Source organism: Protopterus annectens, chromosome 5.part0, assembly GCF_019279795.1.
Source record: "Protopterus annectens isolate FY-2018-M chromosome 5.part0, PAN1.0, whole genome shotgun sequence".
NCBI classification, from domain to species: domain Eukaryota; kingdom Metazoa; phylum Chordata; order Ceratodontiformes; family Protopteridae; genus Protopterus; species Protopterus annectens.
In genome coordinates, this window is record NC_056735.1 from 860,136,827 (window position 1) to 860,160,918 (window position 24,092).

At 47.8% G+C, this 24,092-nt stretch overlaps 1 protein-coding gene across 4 annotated transcripts in view; it reads right to left on the minus strand.

Moving 5' to 3' along the window:
- Nucleotides 1–24,092, minus strand: part of ARHGEF7 (Rho guanine nucleotide exchange factor 7) — a 2,881,265-nt gene that overhangs the window by 398,551 nt on the left and 2,458,622 nt on the right. For all 4 annotated transcript variants that reach the window (XM_044072654.1, XM_044072651.1, XM_044072652.1 and 1 more), the window contains one exon: nt 3,135–3,228. In XM_044072654.1, coding sequence (XP_043928589.1) covers nt 3,135–3,228 — 94 coding nt within the window. The remainder of the gene's footprint in view (nt 1–3,134; nt 3,229–24,092) is intronic.

Sequence of the window (24,092 nt, forward strand, 5' to 3'; positions counted from 1 at the left end):
GGGTTACCGAAGCCATCTTGGAATACAGAGAACGAGAAGTAAAGTACTTAGCTACAATAAGGGCCGGACGACAAATAGTTCGGACATTGAACAAGGCACAAAACTGACAGCGAGGGACGTCATGGTCTGGGCCTAACCAGGTGATGCAGTAAGAATGAAAATCTGTGTGGTATTTGCTTTCCACATGCAAGACAATTGTTTACTTTTTCTGACATCGGTTAGTGCAAGAAAAAAGGATCCCCAATGGGGTACTTTGCTTTAGAAGACATAAGGATAATTCAATTAGATAACGAAAACTCAGGTAGCTGCCGACCGGCACTCATGCGAACTGCTTTTGCTTCATGCTCCTCGGCAAGAAAGACTGATGTAATGGTGTTGGCTGCCTGCTTTTATACTCCTGATGACCTGATGTCAGACCTGGAGTGACAGCAACCGATGCAGAAATACTAAGTCTCTGGTATTCGGGCCAACTGAGGGCTACCTGCAGGCAGATAACCCAAGTGTGATGACTGCAACAGTGAAACACGAAGAACATTTTTCCTTCCTATGACATGAGAAGTAGAGCCAATGCCTACTGGGCCTGAGGAACACCCCCCCACCTCCCCCAGCCAGGATACCATTCCACCCAAAGAAGGAACAACTCCATCAAAGGGACGGTCCACAATTCTGACACCATAGAAGATTCTGAGCAGGGAATCTGTCACAACTTCTTGAAGGCCAAGGACCCTGAATTCAAATAGAGAGTAACTGGGAATGTGTTCAAGGATGGCATTGAGCACTCAGCCTGAAGTCGACATAAGAGTTTCATCCAGCTCCAGAAACCTTGACAATGAGTGGGACAAATTCAGGAATTCCAGCTTGGAGGTAGGAGCACCAATCAGTACAGTGGCTTTGAGAGATGGGCTTGAGGAAGAGCAAGGATTAGGAATACATTACCTGTCCTCTCCACCCTTGAGACTGAGCAAGGAAGGAATGACATTCATCTCCATCTGTTCCCTCAAAAAGCCCACATCATGTGATCCAGCTTTAGGTCAGAAACGTCCAAATCAACCTAACGCACTACACTGAGGAAAATGAAGGAGGCGGCATTCTCGGATCCCTTCCCACTCGTTCTTATGGCAACTTAGTTGCCCTGCTGGTGATCAAGTTGGGTTTTGAAAGAGTCAGAGCTGAAGGTAGTGGTTCTGGATCTGACGTGGATGGAGAAACCATTTCCAAAGTCTTGATCATCGATAATGAAGCCTCCTCCTCCTCACTTTTCTTTGGATCTTTGTTTCTCTTCATGGCAGTTAATTTTCTCCCTTCCTCTCTTGTTCCCATCTCCCTCAAGATCACAAGGAAGACCTTTCAAGATTAGTTTACTTTTTCTGTTCAAAAGGGACCTCTCCCCAAAGTACCTGCAGATGAACCAGTCTGATGTCATATGCTCCACTTTCAGACAGAAAACACACATCTCATGGCCATCCAGGGGGATATTTTGTACCCACACTTTGAGCACAATTTAAAGCTCCTTTCTTCCTTATTGTTCATCAGAAAAAAGTTACCACAGAGCACGACAGAAAAACAGTATTCACCCACCACTAAACATACAGACACCAAACACCAACAGGCACCAAAGCTGAGAAGAAAACACTTTCTCCTGATTAAATTGCAAACTGTAAAATTTAAAACCCAAGCAGTACAGACTGTATGGAATACAAAACAGAACAGCCTAAGGTAGAGGAGATGAAAGAAGACCCCCCCATGACTGGTCCTAAAGATTGATATTTAGTAAAATGTACTAAGAAAGTTAAAAGATTGACACTAAAACTGTGTTAATAACATACTGAGTAAACTCTAGCAACAATCACAGGAAAAACTGAAAGAATACTTGAAATATTTGAGAAAGGTAGTGGGGCACTTAGTTGCGGCCATCATATCTTAGCATGATGGCAGCACATGAGATCTGAGGGAAGCTGGTCTAGAAAACAAAGACGCAATGGAGAAGGGAAAGGTTTGAGGAGTTCAAAGTTGGAGCAACAGCAATGCCAGCATTGGACCTGGCATGCAGCTCTAAGACCCAACAGTCAGACTGGATATATGAATGAAAAGGATAATACATTTCTACACCACACACACACACACACACACACACACACACACACACACACACACACACACACACACACACACACACACACACACACAAATGACAGCTGCAAACTTCCAAAGAAGCTAATCCCCTACACATAAATGGTATTTGTTCAGCTTGGACAAACCAGTTCTACAAGACAGAGAAAAATCATAAAATACAAGTGAATATGAATATGTCAGTCTGTTGAGTTTTCTGCAAACTCAAGGTTTGCATAATTCAGCAAACATGCTTTATGCCTGCAAGAGAAGTTGACCTTGAAGATGATTACATTAACTAGATAGGGGTGGGGTGCAACCTCCACCATATAATAGGGTGGATGGGGCTTATTTCTCATATTGAAATACTTCTATTTCTCATTCGCCTACGTACTTTTCATTTTGACCTTTGGGTTGATATGTCTTATGTATGCTATTTTTGCAATGATTGTAGATAAAATCCATATTTTACTTAAAATGAAAACTCTCAAGTCTGCAATGCTTCAGTACAATATTAAAGTTTAGCAACAAAACGTTGTGTTATCTGATCCTAGAAATAAACAGTTTAAACAAACACGGTGCAAAAGGAAGAGGCTACAAGGAAATAAGACAATGGGGTATTTCTGGACTCTCGGGTTTAGAATCCTGCAACACATTAGAGGACTGTGAAACAAATACAATGTTCACCCAGCTGTGCCATGGGTACCAGCTGCTGAAGCAATTCCATATGAACCTCTGCAATACTCTGTGGGTAACACTATAAACCAACTTAGGCAAAGCTTGGCTTAACACTTACAGAGGAATACTGAAGCACCTGAAAGGTCAAAACAAATATTCATAACAAATGAACAGCAGCACTGCAGCAAGTGTGTAGCTATAAACTATAACGAATACATGACCACATGTATTAAAAAAAAAAGACTGACAATAAACATGAACCAACTTTCCCTTAAGTATGTTTACCAGATTTGAACAGCTAAGTGTACAAAATTCATAATTATTATACTCTCTGAACTGTGACTTACTTTTTCTTAGTGCAAACTCCTCATCCGATGGTTTTCGTTCTGGTTTACGCTTTGGAAGTAGTTTTTTCATTGTTTTAGGACTTTTACTCAGATCCTAAACAAAGCAAAGAAGTTGCTCACATTAACTGTGATGAGCTAATAAAACAAGATGTATATGTGCACATACCATCACATACTGAATGCTGAAATAAATGAAGAAAAAATTATCTTTTTAGCTCAAAGCTCAAAAAATTTAACAAAAAATGTTTTTTGTAAGTCAGCAAGCCCACCAGCACCCCTCACCTCCTGCTAAGTATATGTACCAACTCCAAGATCACACAACAGCAGAAAAAGGACCAATTCAAAGACCTCACTGTTATTACAAACGTGTGTGTAAAGCAGCCAGCAGACAGGCTGAAAAACAGTGAAAAAAATGTTCACTCTTTTGAAAGTTTGCATTTACAGACTGCAACTACACACACACACACTATATATAATATATATATATATATATATATATATATATATATATATATATATATATATATATATATACACACACATATATATAGAAACACACGCGCAAGCACACCACCATACATTTCCAACTACTAATGGAAACAACAGTGAATCTTTACCTGGCAACATGAGGAAAAGTGCCATATACTTTACAGAAAAAGGTCTAAAGTAAGAGATTGAAGCAAACTGCTTCCTTTTTACAGCACTGTCATGGTAGTTGTGGCTATTGCTTAAAAATTTACATGCACAATTCCATTCCTTCAGAATACGAGCAATTACAAATAAAATGAACGATGAATTAAATGGCAAGTAGCAATGAGGAGAGGTACATGGTCTGCAGTTCACTCCATTCAATATGCCTAGTTGGTCTATGTGATCGTTACCCTTTTGTTTGGATGTTAGTTGGGATACTCTGCAGGCACCTTAGTATTTATGGGCATCAGCTGGAAGTGTAGCCAAACAATCCACGTATGAGGTCAGTAAAAAGGACTAAACATGCATGTCCACAACTAATGGTGTTTGGCTTTATTGGCTTGAATGCATTCATAAAGACTTTAAAAAGTCATGGGCATTCAGAAGCCATGTGGCTGAAATAAGAAGTTATGTACTCACCATAAGGTTCCATCTGAGTAGGTAGCTTCATTTGTCTGCAACCTGTGGGTCTTGGATCCGATATCGGATCCGAGCCGGGAACTTGTTTCAAGCTAATGGATCCGAGCTCCTAGCTCCTCCCCTCACCCATAATCCCCTGCTAACCCTCCATGACCTCAGATCGAGTTTGCCCCTCAATATATACCCAAAATGGGTATCCAACTAAGATAGATCTGACGAAGGCCAGGGGGAAGGAGGGGGGGATGGTTGCAGACAAATGAAGCTACCTACTCAGATGGAACGTTATGGTGAGTACATAACTTCTTAATCTGAAGTAGGGAGTTCATTTGTCAGCAACCTGTGGGACAGAGTCCCCAGCTACCTGAACCTTGGGTGGCCATCATGGAAGGATATTGCAAAGCACCGCAGAGCCAAAGGATGCTCTCCCTCTAGAAATCACGTCCAGTTTGTAGTGGTTAATAAAGGTATGAGATGAAGCCCAAGTGGCTGCCGAACAAATATCATCCAATGGGACTCTAGACTTGAAGGCCGCAGAAGTAGAGATGGAACGAGTGGAATGTGCGCAAACTCCTTCAGGTGCGGGTCTCCCAGAGGCTTGGTACACTAATAGGATACATTGAGAAATCCAGCGTGATAGAGATACTTTTGATATTGTTTTCCCCAAATTGAATTTGGCAAAGGAAACGAACAGCTGGTCGGATTGTCTATGACCAGCTGTTTTATGAGTATAAAAGCGTAGCTGCCTATGAACATCTAATGAGTGCAGCTTGTACTCTCCTTTATTCTGATAGTTAGGGAAGAAAACCGGTAAATTTATGGATTGATTTATATTGGTTTCTGATGCTATTTTGGGAAGAAAAGAGGGATTGATCCTGAGGTACACTCTGTCCAGGTGAAAGATCAAATAAGGAGGCTTCACAGAAAGAGCTTGAAGCTCCGAAACTCTTTTTGCAGAAGTGATGGCTACAAGGAATGCTGTTTTCCAGGACAAGAATTTGAGATCTACTGAAGCAGCGGGTTCAAAAGGTGGAGCAGTCAAGGCTTGAAGAACTAGTGAAAGATCCCACGGTGGTACGGCTTCTTTTATAGGGGGTCTAAGCAAGAAGGTGCCCTTGAGAAAGGTTTTACACAACTTGGTCGACATCAAAGGCCCTGTATCATGTCCCACATGGTAATGTGAGATGGCTGCCAATTGCACTTTGACTGTTGAGCAACTAGCGCCTTCCTGAAAAAGTTTGGTTAGGAAGTCTAATATGGATGGAAGAGGAGCCGTAAAGGGATCTAGATCATGATGCTCCGCCCAGATGGAGAAACGTTTCCATTTACTGCGGTACACATTCCTGGTGGAGGGCTTATGCTCTGCCACAAGGATGGCTTTGACTGGTGAAGAGATACCGGGAGTCCTAACTAGGAGTGGAACTGGAGCAACCAAGCTGTCAGTTTCAGATTGTCCAGATTTGGGGTCGGTAAGTCCGACGGATGGGAGATTAGATCCGGACTGGGATCCAGAATCCAAGGAGGATTCACTAGGTGAGACCACAGGTAAGGGAACCAAATTTGCCGAGGCCAGAATGGGGCAATGAGGATCATCCTGCTCCCCAACCGCGAGGCTTTCTGTAAGAGTTGCAGCATCAGGGGTAGAGGAGGATAGGGATAAAGTAGACCGGGTGGCCAAGCATGCACCAGAGCGTCTCTTGGAGTTTCCCCTGGAGGGGGAATCAGAGCGAAGAAATTGCCGCATTTGGTGTTTGAGGGAGACGCAAAAAGATCGCAGCAGGGTTGCCCCCATATTGCGAATATCTGCTTCGCTACTAGTGGATTGAGAGACCACTCGTACAGGGTAAGAAGGATGCGACTGAGTTTGTCCGCTAGGATGTTGGTCCACCCCGGAATGTGCGTTGCAATCAGAAAGCGGTTGGTGGAGATCGCCCATTCCCACACTCTCATGGCTTCGCGGCATAGAGGGTAAGATCTGGTTCCCCCCTGTTTGTTGATGTACCAGACAACTGACATGTTGTCCGACTGAATTGCAATAGTTTCTATGGGGAGGAGATTCTGAAATGCTTGCAACGCATACAGCACCGCTCTCATCTCCAGAACGTTGATATGCAGGGAGGTCTCTGTATCGTTCCACGTGCCTTGGACCGCCCTGCCTGAATAATGCCCCCCCACCTGAGGCAGGAGGCGTCCATGGTCACCGTGGTGAGAGGGGGAGAGGTGCAGAAGGGACGGCCCGTACGAAGATCCGAAGCATGGAGCCACCATAATAGAGCCCTCCTGCAAGCCTTGCTGACAGCAATGGGGTGGTGAAGAGGAAGGGACAGAAAGGACCAAAGTACCCGCATGTTTAGATGGGCGCATGGAAGGAGCGTAATCGCTGCCGCCATGGAGCCCAGTGCCCTCAGGACCAATTCCGCTGGTGGGGGTCTCTGATTGGAGGATAGCCCGCACATGGAGTTGCAAATTCCGAAGTCTCTCGGACGTTAGAAAGGCTCGTAGCTCTCTGGTGTCTATTCTGGCTCCTATGAATTCTATGACTTGTGTCGGGGCCAGAAGGGATTTGTCGGCATTGATGGTGATGCCTAACTGTGGGGCTAGGCGGAGAAAGAAATCTCTGGCTGAGCAAAGTAGATGCCTTGTTGGGGCGGTCAGGAGCCAGTCGTCCAGGTACGGAAAGACCTGTATTCCCTGGAGTCCCAGGTGGGCCGCAATCACTGCTAATACCTTGGTGAACACCCTGGGGGCTGTGGTGAGGCCAAAGGGAAGGACCCTGAACTGGTAGTGACTGGCTCCCAGCCGGAAGCGGAGGAACCTCCTGGATTGTCTGTCCATTAGAATGTGGTAGTACGCATCCTTGAGGTCTATAGAGCACATCCAATCGTTCTCCCTTAGAAGGGGGAGAATAGATTGAAGAGTGACCATTCGGAATTTTTCCTTGGTTACCGACAGGTTCAAGCGGGATAGGTCTAGAATCGGTCTCAAGTCCCCCGTCTTTTTTGGCACCAAAAAGAACCTGGAGTAGAACCCTAATCCAAGCTGGTCTTGGGGGACGGGCTGGATGGCTATTTTTCTTAGCAGCTGCTGAATTTCTGCGGCTGCGGCCTCCATCTGATCGGGTGGTACATCGGGGAGGTTCTTGAATTTGGGGACATAGAGTAATGGTATTTTGTACCCTCTGGATATAATTTGAAGCACCCAGCGGTCTGTCATGATGGACTCCCATGCCGCTAGGTGCTCCGAGAAGCGCCCCCCGACTGCCTCCAGAGTGGAGCAGCCAGGCAACACTTCAGGGTTGCTGCGTGGGCCGTTCAGAGAAAGGTTCTCTGGACCCAAAGTTTCTCGGAGCCCCTCTGCCCCTGGGGCGGCGTCCTCCCTGTCCTCCTCTGCCACGGAAGGACTGGTTGTCCGGAGCGGGTTGGGAATGTTGCGATTTCCGGAACCACATCTTCTTCTGACCCTTTTGGTTCTTCGAAAAGGACCGCAGGGGAGCAGAGAAGCAGACTCCGATGGCAGACAACGTCTTCCCGTCTTTCTCGCTCTGGACAAGTGTCTCGTGAACCGTTTTGCCAAACAGGGCAGAACCATCGAAAGGGGCATTCGCAAAAGACGCTTTAAAAGGCTCCGCAAAGTCACAATGACGGAGCCAGGCCTGACGTCTCATGACTAGGCCTGCTCCGCTAGCCCTAGCGGCTCCCTCGGTGGCGTGGGACAATAGCCGCATAGAGGTATTTGAAATTGATCTCTGAGTGGCCATTCGGGTGGAGTAAAATTGTTTGTCCTCCGCCGACATGGACTCAGGGGGGAGGCAGCGTATTCTTTGATAAGATCCCGCTGCATTCTGATGACATGTGCCATATAGTTCAGAGACCTTACCGAGAAGGTCGCTGAACTAAAAACTCGCTTCCCTAAGCGGTCCATCGAGCGGGACTCCTTGCTCGGTGGATGGACTAGGGCTCACCTGAGCTAGTTCCCTCTTCGTGGCTGCCGCCGTCAACATGGCATCTACGGGGGGGCCCTTGCTCCAGTGCGACCGGTCTGAGGGGGGACTTAGCATTCTGTCCGGGCGTTTTGGTACTGGCTCCACGGTGTCCGGATCCTTCCACGCCCTGGTGGTAATAAGGTCCACCAAGGGGTCGGCCGGAGGGGACACCCAAGAGGTAGACGAGCCTGCTTCGAATGCCTCCAGAAACACGGATTTGTCGGAGGAAGACTTGGGGGCAGACCACCCACCTCTGATCCTCAGCATCTCCATGATGTCTCCAAAGGAGACATCCTCAGGGGGTGATCTTGGGGAGCCTTCCCCTTCCTCCAAGTCCGTGTCCTCAGTTAAGGACTCAGGGGAGTCCACGTGCCTCCTCTTGCACTTATGCTTGCGGGGCACTTCCTCGAGGGGGCTGTCCAAGGAGGCCTCGCGAGCAACATCCTGTTCCAATGGAACCATCTGGGACATTGAAGCAGGCTGTCCCTTTGGCCGGGTGATGGAAGCCTGGCCCAGTAGAGAGGGAGTGCAGGGAGGAGCTGAGACAAGGGCCGGGGGTCCGGATGCTCTCAACAGAGCCCTCTCCACAACATCGAAAGCAGAGGGGGAACCAATCTCTCTGGGCTCCGAGAGTCAGCTCCCACTCGGAGGATCGGAACTGGCGCCAAGACCATCGGATCCGAAGGACAAGTGCGCTCTGACCTGGACAGAGCCGAAGGCACACTGAAACCCTCAGATCCGAAGCTCAGGCCACGGCTCCGAGAGGTCGGATCCGACAGGCTCGAGGGCAGGGTCGGATCCGAAGTACCAAGTACTGACGGCGCCGACCCACCCCCGGCTCCAACACTGCTCGGCTCCGAACCCGGATAGCGGGTCGGAGAAGGAGCAATAGGATGGAAAAAAGGTGTCGAGCTCCCCAAAGGGGAGGCAAGAGCACTCCCATCTGCAGCTGGGCCTGGATGAACCTTCGCATCATCCGGTCCAAGTCTGCATCGAACATACTGAAAGTCGATCTCGAAGAGGTCACCGAGGCAGGCCTGGAATGCCGCCGCGATGACCTCGATGGAGATCGGGCCTCCTCCTCCTCATGCCCTGCGGAGAAACAAGGGGATCGGAGCAGAGGAGGAGGAGAAGACCTAGAAGCAGTGGAGGGAGAAGCCCGCTTAGCTGGCGGGGCCGAGGCGGAGGTCTCGGCCCGCTGCTTGTGGTGCTTCTCCCTCCGTTTCTCCCTCCTGGCCTCCCTGTCCTCTGGCGCTTTAGCGGGAGTTAGAGTCCCGGCAGGAATGGCAGCAACCACAGCCTGTGGTGGAGCCACGGGAGCAGCGGAGGCCGGAGCTGAGTCCGGGGGTAAAAGTCCCGCCAAGACCAGCTTCGACCTCCGCTCTTTCAGTTCCCTGGGGTTGAACGCTGCACAAATGGTACAGCCTGAGGTGAGGTGTTCAACCCCAAGGCACCGAACGCACAGAGTGTGGCCATCAGCCATGGAGAGCTTATGGCCACACTCGGTACATTTAGAAAAAATGGCTTTTGGGGCCTCAGCCATACTTAAAAGAAAAGGTAGTGTTACACACACACACAGGCCCCAAAACACAACACACACACACACACACTCTAACGACCAGCGAAGGGAGGGAAAAAACTACTTAAAAGAAAAATATTTTTTACTCTACAGGGAACCTAACACTTACACACTTTATATTTTTGTGAAAAAAGAAGAAAGTTGATAGAAAAATCACACTTAACTGACAATTACTAGTCGAGCTCACAGGAATCCAGCTATCCACAAGCGCGGCAAACTAGATCTGAGGTCATGGAGGGTTAGCAGGGGATTATGGGTGAGGGGAGGAGCTAGGAGCTTGGATCCATTAGCTTGAAACAAGTTGCCAGCTCGGATCCGATTTCGGATCCAAGCCCACAGGTTGCTGACAAATGAACTCCATACTTCAGATCACTTGATATCCTTAAGGGGTTATTTACATAAATCCCATAAGCCTCAATTACGAAAGATTTAAGGTATCACACACTGAAAACTCTAGCTTGGCTGGGTTTTCTTGCAGTTGTTACTGAAAATAGAAGTTATGTTCTTACCATAACGTTCCATGTTAGTTGTCTTCTTCTCGCCTTCTTCTTGCTGGATGGGTTCGGAGCCGACCTCGGCTCCGACTCGGCCACTCTAAAAGCTCGAGAGTTGGTTCCACCGGCTCGAGGCTCCCCCTATATCCCACAATGCTAGGCGTGAGTTACCTCAGATCTCGTTTGTAAGCTAGGCACTGCCTATAATAGTAGTAAAATAATTAGTAACAAAGTCCACCTCTATAAACAAGGGAGAAGAGAAGGGTGACCTACATCCTGATCCAGGAAATATGCACAGCAGAGCATATACCTAAAGTAAAGAGGTGGTAGAAAGAGAGGTCACAATCAAAACTCCTCTAGGTCTGTCCAGGCCAGGGGGAAGGAGGGTGGGACGCAAGAAGAAGGCGAGAAGACAACTAACATGGAACGTTATGGTAAGAACATAACTTCTATATGTTAAGTTGTCTTTCTCGCCTTCATTCTTGCTGGGTGGGACCGCGTCCCTAGCACCTTGTCCCGGGTGGCCTAACGGAACAGACTCTTGAGAACAGTGGAACCAAAGTTAGCTCTATGTCTAGAGGCTAAATCCAACTTATAATGAGAAATGAAAGTGTGAGGAGTAGCCCAAGTAGCCGCTGCACAAATGGTGTCAATAGGCAGTCTATCTTGGAAGGCTATAGAAGTAGCCAAGGCTCTGGTAGAATGGGCTTTAGGTTTGTTAGGCAGCTTTTGGTGTCTAATTTCATACACAAGGGAAATCAGGGATGTTAGCCATCTAGATAATGATACCTTTGAAACTGAAAGTCCCTTTCTGCCTTCTGCATAAGAGACGAACAGCTGGTCAGATTTTCTGAATTGTTTTGTTCTATCCAAATAGTACCTTAACTGACGATGAACATCTAGCCAATGTAATCTTTGTTCAGATCTGTTAGAATATTCTGGAAAAAACACCGGGAGGTCAATGCTTTGATTTAGGTTAGCCGTGGAGGCTATTTTAGGTAAAAATGACGGGTTGGTTCGTAAGGATACTCTGTCCTTATGGAACAACAGATAAGGAGGTCGACAGCTGAGTGCATGAAGTTCTGAAACTCTTCTAGCTGAAGTAATAGCTACTAGAAAGAGAGACTTCCACGATAGTAATTTTAAAGAACAGGAGGATGCAGGTTCGAAAGGGGAGAGAATTAAAGAACTGAGAACTAAATTTAGGTCCCAAGGAGGAGGAGGATTTCTTACCGGAGGTCTGAGTAGAAAAACTCCCTTCAAAAAGGCTTTGCAAAGTTTGTGGGACATGATGGCAGAATCTGAAATGCCCACATGAAAATTAGAAATAGCTGCCAATTGAACTTTAAGAGTAGAAGGAGATGAACCTGCATGGAAGAGTTCAGCTAGAAAATCAAGGACCATTTGGATGGAAGCAGTGAAAGGATCTATTTCCCTTCCTTGAGCCCAATAGGCGAAACGTTTCCACTTACTCAAATAAATCTTTCGAGTGGAAGATTTATGGGAAGCTATCAAAATATCTCGAACAGAGTGAGATATTTGAGGAAGCCTGGCTAAAGTTGGAATTGGAGGAACCAAGCAGTGAGGTTCAGAGAGGGAAGGGAGCGATGAAACTGACCCGACTGATGGATCAAAAGATCTGGAACTAGGTCCAGATGCCAAGGTCGCTCCAACAGAAACTGATGTAGAAAGGGGAACCAAACCTGTCGAGGCCAGTAAGGAGCAATGAGGATCAAGGAGGCCTTCTGAGCGATAGCTTTCTGTATCACTTGAAAGATTAGTGGGAAGGGTGGAAATGCATACAGAAGTCCCCGGGGCCAAACTTGGACTAGAGCGTCTCTGCTGGGTTGGCCTGGTAGCGGGAATAGGGTGAAATAATCTCTGCACTTGCTGTTTTGGGGAGTAGCAAAAAGATCGCAGCAAGGTTGACCCCACTTGAGAAAAATTTCTCTCACTACAGAGTCTTTCAGAGACCACTCGTGAGGCATGAGGATAGCTCTGCTCAACTTGTCCGCAATTTGATTGGACTTCCCGGGGATGTGCGTTGCTATCAGAAAACGCTAAGAAGAAATCACCCATTGCCACAGTCTGAGTGCTTCTCGACACAGGGGGTAGGACCTGGTTCCGCCTTGTTTGTTGATATACCACACTACAGACATATTGTCCGTCTGGATTGCTATCGTTCCCAAGGGAAGAGAGTCTTGAAGGGCTTGCAACGCTAAAAGCACTGCTCTCATCTCTAGAACATTTATGTGCAAGTGGCATTCTTCTGGTTGCCATGTGCCCTGGACAGTTCTGCCCTGATAATGCCCCCCCACCCGATCAGGGAGGCGTCCGTTGTCAGAGTAGCAACCGGAGGGGAAGAAACAAAGGGTCTTCCCAATAAGAGCTGAGGGGAAGACATCCACCACAAAAGATGCTTTCTGCATGTTTGTGTGATTATAATGGTGTGAGACATTGGAAGTTGCTGGTACGACCATTGCGTGAAGAGCATCCACTGAAGGATTCTCATGTGGAATCTGGCTAATGGAAGCAGAGGTATGGCAGCCGCCATAATCCCTAATACTTTCAGAACTAACCTGGCTTTGATTCTGTTGCTGCTGAAGAGGAGCGAGACCATTTTGTGTATGTCTGTTATTCTCTGATCTGTTAGTCTCGCAGACATGTTGATTGTGTCTAGATTTGCGCCTATGAAGGTAATAGTACGACAAGGCGACAAAACAGACTTTTCGAAATTTATTGAAATGCCTAACTTTCGACAAGTGCGAAAGGTGTAGTCCCTGGCCATTAGAAGAAGATGCTTGGTGGGGGCTGTAAGGAGCCAGTCGTCCAAATATGGAAACACCTGGAATTCTTGTCGTCTCAGGTGAGAAGCTACCACTGCCATGCATTTGGTAAACACCCGGGGGGCAGTGGTGAGACCAAAGGGCAGGGCCCTGAATTGAAAATGACTGGTTCCCAGCCTGAAGCGGAGGAATCTTCTGGAGCGTCTTTTCATTTTTATGTGATAGTACGCATCCTGAAGATCTATAGAGCACATCCAGCTTCACTTTCCCAAAAGGGGAAGGATGGACTGCAGCGTGACCATCCGAAATCTTGTTTTCTTGACTGACTTGTTCAAGATACTGAGATCCAAAATTGGTCTCCAGTCCCCTGTTTTCTTTGGAACTAAAGAACCTGGAGTAGATTCCGGATCCTTGCTGGTCTGCTGGAACTGGCTGAATTGCTCTTTTTGCAAGCAGCTTTGAAATTTCCAAAGCTGCAAGATCCCTTTGAGGGTGGAACATCTGGAAGGGATTTTTGATTGGTTTGGAATGCGAAGAAGGGAATGGAATAACCCTCGAAATGATGGACTGTACCCATTTGTCTTGAGTCAGGGATAGCCAGGCTTTTGGGTACAGTGACAATCTTCCCCCGACTGCCTCCGAAGGTAGGCAGTCGGGCAACACCTCAGGGATGCTGAAAGGGCTTATCAGAGAAGACTTCACGATTGCCCTGGTTCTGCGGACCCCCCCTGCCTCTAGGGCGACGTCTACCATTGTTGTTCCCCCTCTGCCTCTGGCGGGGAACCGACTCTGTGCGTCAGGCGAAGTCCCTTGAGATTGTTTACGGAACCACATTTTTCCACTTTTCTGGCCTTTGGGGTAAGGCCTAGAAGGAGTAGAAAACCGGACTCGACGGCAGAAAGAGTCTTGCCATCTGTCTCGCACCTAGTCAAGGTTTCTTTCACTTGAGGACCAAAAGAGATGATCCATCGAACGGGAATTAGTGAAAGACGTTTTAAAGGGGTCCAAAGTTGCATAACCGCATCCAGGCATGCCTGCGTAAGGCCACACCTGTCCCTGCGGCCCTGCTCGCTCCATCAGCCGCATAAGAAAGGAGGCGCATGGAGGAGTTAGCTATGGAGTTCAGGGTAGCCAGCTGAGTGTTCATCTTGTCCTGAAAACCCGCAGCTGTAGGATCCTTCAACATATCACTCGCTTCCTTGATCAAGTCCCTTTGAAGGCAGTAAAATGGCATAGGTAGTTCGGCGAGGGCATTGCAAAGGTCGCTGACGAGAACATCCGCTTCCCGTACCTGTCCATAGACCTGGATTCCTTGTTAGGTGGATGGACAGGCACCGAAGGATCAGCTAGTTCCTTCTTGGTGGCAGCAGCTACCACCATAGCATCCACAGAAACACCTTTTGTGAGAAATTGCTTGTCAGTTGGTGCTGTTATAAATTTGGAGGGTCTCCTGGGGGTAGGGTCCACTGAATCAGGAGCTGTCCAGGCCTTCTTTGCAACCACCTGCATGAGGGGATCAAAGGGGGGGACACCCAGGAGGTGGAAGGACGAGAGCCAAACGCCTCAAGATACACAGATTCATCCTCCGAAGGGTTAAGGGCTGGCCAATTTCCCCTCTGTTTCAGGATCTCTAGAATGTCTGCGAAAGAGACATCTTCAGAAGGGGAACGGGGAACCCTCGAATCCTCTAAATCTGTGTCAGAGGTGACAGACTCAGGTGAGTCTATGTGCTTCCTCTTACACTTTCTCTTCCTAGGGGCTCCCCTGCCAATTCAGGAGAGGCCTCGGAAGAGGATGAGATCCCCACAGGGGATTCTTGAGGAGCTTGCTCTCTGCGGTCTGGGATGAGGGAGTGAGTCGACATAACCAAAGGCACCGAAGTGGGAGGGGCGGACGGAGCCGACTGTGGAGTCGAACAAGGTTCCAACACACTCCGCATGACCTCGAATGCACCCCTGTCAGGCAGAGCCAGAGGTCCCCGCTCCGAGAAGCTGAGAACCTCCCTCGGCACCGACAGAGATGGCTCCGAGGCCGATGTCGGAGCCGAACTCACCAGCGCCGAAGCACCGAGAGGGAGAGGGGGTCGGACAAGGGTCCGATGCCACTCACCCTCGAGCCGACGAGGAAGCCGCGCCGAGATTCTTCAAAGGAAGAAATCGGAGCCGACGACGGAGCCGAAGACAAATGTATCGGCTCCGACGCTACCACAGTCTCGGTTCCGAGACGCCCCGGCTCCGAGCTCAAAGGAGTCGGAGGAGGAATATTAATTGGAACAAGCTGAGGCATCGACTGATGAGTCGGACTCTGGAGCATCTGGGCCAGTGCCTCGGACTTCAAAAGTCTACTCACTACCCTCTGGAGGTCGTGATCTGATAGCCTCGATGACCTGGAGGAGTGAGATCTATGGCTCCGTTCAGACAGCAGGGGAGACGCTGGAGCCGAATGAACGGAGCCAAGGGACGGTGACCTCGATCTCTTTCTTGATGTCGGCTCCGATGGTATGATCGGAGCCGACCCATGACTCTCTAATGCCTCGGCTCCGGCCGGAGCCGAGGAAACCACTGAAACAGCAGTCACAGACTCATCGGCTCCAGCCGGAGCTGATGAAGCAGTAGGCTTCAAAGCCTTAGGCCTCGACTCTGAAGCTGGAGCCGAGGTCCTAGAAGCCTTAGAAGGTTTCCCAGAAGACACAGGAAGGGAACCTTCAGGCTTAATTAAACCCCTCAAAATGAGTTTATTTTTTCTCTCCTGCAGGACTCTAGGGCTGAAGCCATGGCATACAGCACAAGAGTCCTGCAGGTGTAAAGGTCCCAGGCAGTACACACAAGAAGTGTGACCGTCTGTCAGAGACATTTTCTGACAGCACGAGTCACACTTCTTGAAGTCTGAGACCTTTGTATCCTTGGACATACTCAAGGAACCTGAAGTGTAATCACACCCAAAAACACACACACACAGATTACACTGACAGGAATAAAAGGGAATTATTTAAAAACTAAAGGAAAGTTAATAAAAGTCCCTAAGTAAAACACACACACACCCTAAGGAAAGGGAGGAAGGGCCCGAAGGCCTTAGGGAAGAACTATATGTTCTTTATAAAGAAGGGGGCTGGAAACTTAAGGTAGTAAGGGATAAGTAAGTCCACTACACTAAGGGGAAAGAAATAACACTAAAACTAGTCTAAATTAAAGAATTTAAACTATTCTAACTTTCACTAACCTGGAGCCGGTAGAAAAAACACCTCGATCGCTGTAGCGGCAAACGAGATCTGAGGTAACTCACGCCTAGCATTGTGGGATACAGGGGGAGCCTCGAGCCGGTGGAACCAACTCTCGAGCTTTTAGAGTGGCCGAGTCGGAGCCGAGGTCGGCTCCGAACCCATCCAGCAAGAATGAAGGCGAGATAGACAACTTAACATGGTTTGTTTTTTACCCTTTGGTTTCGATGATATTTGGGATATTCGGCACTATTTTGCAGACACTTCAATGTTTATGGGAATCAGCTGGGTTTAAAAACCATTGTTTCTAAATTGCTGCTAAACAATCCACTTAGGCTATGCTAATTAGGTCATTAAAAAGACTGAAACATATCTACCCACAGGTAGTGGGGTTTGACTTTACTGGCCTGAATGTATCCAAAATGACTAAAAAAGCCAAAAGTCATGGACATTCAGAAGCCATGTGGCTGAAATACTTCATGTAAGTGCTCATAGGTAGATACTAGGCTATCTGCCCTAGGGCATTTATAAGCCTAGCCAGAGTGTATTTGGCTTCCGCCTCCCTATTAGATTAGCCTACTGTGCCTCTGTAAAGTAGGTCACAGAAGGTACCCTTTTAAGATTAGTTTACTGTGCCTCTGTCTGGCAGAGACACAGGAGAGATCCCAGGGGTGAATTTGCGATTTCCCATCCACGCGTCCAAATTTCGCTTGAAGAGGGGCTATGTCTAACATGAATTGGGATTCTATTCCAGAGTGAGGGGAGCCTCTGGGAAATGAATCTGTCCCTCCAGCATGTCCTATTTATTTTTGTGCTGAGGTTTAGGTCCCTGGAGCGTGTAGCTCTAAGGGACTTGTATTTTTTGAGGTGGGAGCATGTCCATTAATTCTGGGTTTGACATGGCTTTGTACATCAGGCATAGATCGCCTCTGAGTAGGCGGTAAGCAACTGAGTAGAGCTGGAGTTTCTTTAGTCAGGCTGCATAGAACATCTGCTTGTAGCCCATGATCCTCTTGGTGAGGTACTTTTGGGGTCTCTCCAGTTGCTGCAGGTGTCGGGTAAGGTACATCCCAAAAGGGGCATTGTATTCAATTATGGGCCTTATGAGTGACGAGTAGAGGGGCACAATGACCAATCTTGATCTAGATGCGAACCCTTTCGTGATAAGGTGGGCTACATAGAAGGTCTTTCTAACCACTTTGGCAACGTGATTATCAAAGGAGAGATTACTATCTACGTTGGTCCCCAAATGTGGTAATTTGTGGGCACCTTGTTTTTCCCAAAGGGGATGACTATGCACTTTTTAGCATTTAGCTTGAGGCAGTGTCTCTGGCACCAACCATCTGTCTCTGTGAGACCCTTTTGGAGGATGCTTGTGTCAGCTGGAGATTTGATTATGGCCCCCAGTTTGCAGTCATCTGCGAACTTTGTCAGCCATAATCCCCCCCATGTTAGCCTGAACCTCAGAGAAGTATATACCAAACAAGAGAGGTCCCAGAACTGAGCCCTGTGGGATGCCACTTGTAACTGGTTTGGATTCGGACATGGCACCTGCGATTCTGACCATGTGGGTTCTATCTCTGAGCCAGTTTGCAGCCCATCTTGTGATATAGGGGTTGATATTTAAGCTGGTAAGCTTATTTATGATGCCCGAGTGGGGTATTGTGTCGAAGGCTTTTGCGAGGTCCAGGTAGGCTGTGTGGACTACCTTGCCCTCGTCTATGGCTTTGGTAACTGTTTCAAAGAAATCAACTAGGTTTAAGAAGCAAGATCTGCCCTTAACAAAGCCGAATTGGGTAGGGTCCAATGTCTGGAGGCTCCCAATGTCTTTGTTTATGAGTTCCATGATAATACGCTCCATAGCTTTACAGACCAGACTAGTCAGGCTTATGGGGCGATAGTTTCCGGGGTCCGTTGTGGCACCACCTTTGTGGAGTGGGACCACTGTAGCTGTACGCCATTCTTTGGGTACATATCCTGTAGTAAGGCTAAGTTTGAACAGTGACTTAATGTGAGGATTCAGTTCTTCTTGGAGCTCATGTAAGACACAGCCCTGGGACACCGTCCGGTCCCACAGATGCTGTGAATTTTGCTTTGGAGAGGGCAGCTTTCACCTGTGCATCTGTGATGTCAGGGAGGTTACATTCAGTTGGGATAGGCATTTGCTCCTATGGGGGGGGTTGAAGTTTGCGCTGAATCTGTCTGCCAGGATGTTGGCTATGTCTGTAGGTTTGGTATATTTTGTACCATTATGCAACAATTCAGAGCATATCTGGGAGTTTCTGCCCATGTTCCTGACATAGCTAAAGAAGGCCTTGTGATTATCTTTAGTGTCTAGGGCAATTTTTCTTTCGAAACTGGCCTTTGATGATTTTATGAGGGATCGAAGTTTCTTGCTAATACTGATTAGAGATGCCTTCCCTTTTTGGGATTTTGCTCTGTCATGTAGTAGCTTCCTCCTTCTGTTGTATAGCTTATTTACGGCCGGGGTCCACCAGACCGGTCTCCTGTTTTTGGAGGAGTGAGTCTTGGTTTTATTTGTGATAGCACGATCCATGCATTCCTGCAGGTGCTCATAGAATGCATTTGTAAAGGAATCTGCGGATTGGGCTGTATTATCCTCTAGCCCAGGGGCTTTGAAGGATTCCACCTCAGTCTTGAGAAATGCAAAGTTGGCTTTTGAGAAATTCTTTACAGTGATTTCCTTGGCTGGGGGTGGGAACGGGATATGGATGTCCAGGGAAATTTGTTTATGGTCTGATCTTACCAATGAGGGGTTTACCTCTGGTGTGGAACATAGAATCCCCATGTTGGTGATGACCAGGTCCAATATGTTGTTCCCTCTTGTGGGAGTGGTGACCAGTTGTTCCATTGCATTAGAGTTTATAAATTCAAGGAACCGTTGGGCGAGAGTGTTTGGGCTTGAGTAGTTTTCCCAGTCAATGTTTGGGTAGTTGAAGTCACCCAATAACATAGTGTTTGGAGAGACCTTCATATTCTCCAGTGTTCTCAGGAATGCCAAGTGGGGTTCCTGTAATAGGGAGGGTGTTCTGTAGCAGGCTACAAACTGAAAGGCAGTTTTGCCCGCTGTTAGTTGCACATGGATGGTTTCCGATGCTTCATGTAGTGCCACTAACCTGGAGGTGTAGGTATCTTTGATGAATATAGATACTCCACCTCCTTTTGTGCTTTGGTCCGAATTTTGGGGCCGAAACGCATGGTACGAGTTATAACCTGGTAGTGCTGAGGTGCTCTCAGGATCCTTGAACTAGGTTTCTGTTACTGCACAGACATTGATTTTCTCCATACTGAGGAGAGACTCGAGTGCATGCATCTTAAGGTTTAGACTTCTGGCACTGAGTAGCGTTACTGAGAAGTTATGTACCTACCATAACGTTCCATGTTAGTTGTCTTCTCTCGCCTTCTTTCTTGCTGGATGGGTTCGGAGCCAATCCTCGGCTCCAACTCGGCCACTTACTAAAGCTCGAGAGCTAATTTTACCGGCTCGAGGCAACCCCATATCCCAAGATGCTAGGCGATAACTACCCAGATCTCGTTTGGTAGCTAAAGAAAAATTATGCAATATAGTCCTCCAACTAGAAAAGAGGAGGAAAAAGGGAATAATCCCACCAAACAAACCAATCTAATCTAGTGACACTAGGACAAGCTATTTGGCTGGAAATGCTAGATCAGGACTCTTCAAGGAAGAGGAATAATCTTCTCGGTCTGTCCAGGCTAGGGGGATGGTGGGCGGGACGCAAGAAAGAAGGCGAGAAAAGACAACTAACATGGAATGTTATGGTAGGTACATAACTTCTCAATGTTAAGTTGTCAATCTCGCCTTCATTCTTGCTGGATGGGACCATGTCCCTAGCACCTTCATCCTGGGTGGCTCAATGGAACAGACTCTTGAGAACGGTGGAACCAAAATTTGCCCTGTTTCTGGAGGCCAAGTCCAATTTGTAATGCGAAACAAAGGTATGAGGAGAGGCCCATGTGGCTGCTGCACAAATAGTGTCTATTGGTAGTCTAGCTTGAAAAGCTGTAGATGTAGCTAGTGCTCTAGTTGAATGGGCTTTTGGCCTAGAAGTCAATTCTCTACCTCTGAGTTGATAAATACATGTGATAACAGAAGACAGCCACCTAGATAGGGTTACCTTAGATACCGGAAGGCCTTTCCTGTTCTCTGCACACGATAAAAACAGTTGATCAGATTTCCTGATTTGTTTGGTTCTGTCCAAATAATATCGGAGCTGGCGATGAACATCCAGATAATGTAGGTTTTGCTCCGCTCTATTAGTATAATTTGGGAAAAAAACTGGGAGATCAATAGATTGATTTAAGTTTGTCTGCGACGCCACCTTAGGTACGAAAGATGGATTAGTCCTTAGAGAAACTCTGTCTTTGTGGAAGATTAAGTAGGGAGGACGAATGCAGAGGGCATGAAGCTCAGATACTCTCCTAGCAGAAGTAATGGCGACTAGGAAGAGTGTCTTCCAGGAAAGAAATTTCAATGAACAGGAAGCCGCAGGTTCAAAGGGGGGAAGAATCAAGGATGTTAAGACTAAATTTAGATCCCACTGTGGTGGAGGGTCTTTGATCGGAGGCTTAAGTAAAAATACACCTCTAAGGAATGCTTTGCAAAACGTATGGGACATGACGTTGTGGTCCGACAAGCCTATATGAAAATTTGAAATGGCTGCCAACTGCACTTTTACTGTGGAGGAAGAAGATCCTGAGTGAAAAATTTCAGCTAGGAAGTCCAAGACCGAATGAATCGGAGCAGTAAAGGGATCTATATTCCTAGCTTTTGCCCAGAAGGAGAAACGTTGCCATTTACTAGTTAAATCCTTCTGGTGGAAGATTTCAGGGAAGCTACTATGATATCCCGGACGGGATTAGAAATCATAGGAAGCCTGGCTAGGGACGGAAGTGGAGCAACCAAGCAGTGAGGATGAGAGAAGGTATGGATTGGTGCAGCTGCCCCGACTGGTGGGTCAGAAGATCTGGAACCGGGTCCAGATGCCAAGGCTGTACCAAAAGATAACGATGCAGGAACGGAAACCATATCTGTTGAGGCCAATAAGGGGCAATGAGAATCATCTTGGCTCTCAAGACGGTAGCTTTCTGAATTAGTTGTGGTATTAGAGGAAAAGGTGGAAAGGCATAGAGAAGTCCCCGGGGCCAATCTTGGACTAGAGCGTCTCTGGGGGGATGGCCTGGAAGGGAGAAGAGGGTGAAGAAGTCAAGGCATTTGCTGTTTTGAGGCTTAGCAAAAAGATCACAGCAAGGAAGGCCCCACTTCTGAAAAATCTCTTCCGTCACAGATTGTTTGAGAGACCACTCGTGAGGCATGAGAATAGCTCTGCTCAACCTGTCCGCTATGATGTTGGACTTCCCGGAGATATGCGTTGCTATCAGAAACCTCTGAGAAGAGATTGCCCACTGCCAAAGTCTGAGTGCCTCTCGACGCAGGAGATAGGACTTGGTTCCGCCCTGCTTGTTGATATACCACACTACGGACATATTGTCCGTTTGGATTGCAACAGTCCCTAGGGGAAGAGAGTCATGGAGGGCTTGCAACGTTAAAAGCACTGCTCTCATCTCCAGGACATTTATATGCAGGTGGCATTCGAAAGGTTGCCAAGTGCCATGGACCATCCTGCTCTGAAAATGCCCCCCCCCCGATCAGGGAGGCGTCCGATGTAACCGTGGCGACCGGGGAGGGAGGAACAAAGGGTCTGCCTTGATGGACTTGAGGGGACAGTATCCACCAGGACAGATGCCTTTTGCAAGCTGGAGTTATCATGATCTTGTGATGCATAGGGAGTAGTTGAAAAGACCATTGGGCGAAAAGCATCCACTGTAGGAGATGCATGTAAAAGCGGGCAAGGGGAAGAAGTGTTATAGCGGCCGCCATAAGACCCAATACTTTCAGGACATACCTGGCCTGAATTTTGTCGCTCTGAAGAAGAACATGGATGTGGTTTTGAATATCTAAGACCCATCTGTTAACTTTGCTGAAAGTTGTACGGTGTCCAAATTGGTGCCTATAAAGGTAATAGATTGACAAGGCGACAAGGCAGATTTTTCGAAATTTATAGAGATTCCTGGCCCTCTGCAAATGTGAATGGTGTAATCTCTGGCTTGGAGAAGTTGATGCCTGGTGGTGGCAGTGAGGAGCCAGTCGTCTAGATATGGAAACACATGGAATCCTTGACGTCTCAGGTAAGCCATAACCGCTGCCATACATTTGGTGAACACTCTGGGGGCTGTAGTGAGACCAAAGGGCAGGGCTCTGAATTGGTAGTGACTGGCCCCCAGCCGAAAGTGGAGAAACCTTCTGGAGCGCCTGTGAATTTTGATGTGATAGTACGCATCCTGAAGGTCCACGGAGCACATCCAATTGTCCTTGCCTAGAAAGGGTAGAATGGACTGTAGCGTGACCATCCGGAATCTTGTTCTCTTTACAAACTTGTTTAGTTTGCCGAGATCTAATATTGGTCTCCAGTCCCCTGTCTTTTTCGGTACCAAAAAGAACCTTGAGTAGATTCCAGATCCTAGTTGGTCTGCTGGGACTGGCTGGATGGCTCTTTTTGCTAGCGGTTTTGATATCTCTGGTATTGCTAGTTCCCTTAGACCGGGTGGAACGTCTGGAAGGGTTCCCTTTTGCAAATTGGGGTTTGGATAAAGGGAATTTTGTAACCCTCGGATATGATCGACTGTACCCAATTGTCTTGAGTAAGGGAAAGCCAGGCTTTTGGGTACAGCGACAATCTTCCCCCGACTGCCTCTGAAGGTGGACAATCGGGCAACATCTCAGGGATGCTGGAAGGGTTTGTCAGAGAGAGGCTCCCTGCTACCCTGATTCTGCGGACCCCCTCTGCCCCTAGGGCGGCGTCTGTTGTTGTTACCCCCTCTGCCTCTGGGGGTAAACTGACCTCGTGCGTCAGGCGTGACTCCTTGAGATTTGCAGAACCACATTTTCCCACCCTTCTGACCCTTGGGGTACGGTCTTGAAGGGGTGGAGAAACGGACTCCTACGGCAGAAAGAGTCTTGCCATCTTGTTTGCATCTGGTCAAGGTGTCTTTCACTTGAGGTCCGAACAAGGTCGAACCATCAAAAGGCGAATTTGTGAAGGATGCCTTGAAGGGGTCTGCAAAATTACAAAGCCGCATCCAGGCGTGACGCCTTAATGCCACTCCTGTGCCTGCGGCCCTACTTGCTCCATCGGCTGCATATGAAATGAGCCGCATGGAGGAGTTAACAATAGAGTTTAGGGTTCCTAGATGTGAGTTAATTTTATCCTGGGACCCAGCAGCTGACGGATCCTGTAAAACTTCTCCCAACTCTTTGAGAACATCTCTCTGAAGGCGGGTGAAGTGACACAAATAATTCAGCGACCGCATGGCAAAGGTCGCTGAAGAAAACATCCACTTACCGTACCTATCCATAGTCCTAGAATCCTTGTTAGGAGGATGGATAGGTACTGAAGGATCGGCTAGTTCCTTCTTGGCATCAACCGGGACACCTTTTGTCAGGTGGGGCTGTAATGAATTTAGAAGGCCTCCGAGGAGTGGGTTCCACCGAATCTGGGGCCGTCCATGCCTTCCGAGTCACCACATCCATAAGGGGGTCGAAAGGCGGAGACACCCAGGAGGTGGAGGGTCGAGAACCAAACGCCTCCAGGTAAACCGACTCGTCCTCGGAAGGATTAAGGGAAGGCCAGTTCCCCCTCTGCTTAAGGATTTCAAGGATGTCTGAGAAAGAGACATCCTCAGAGGGGGACCTT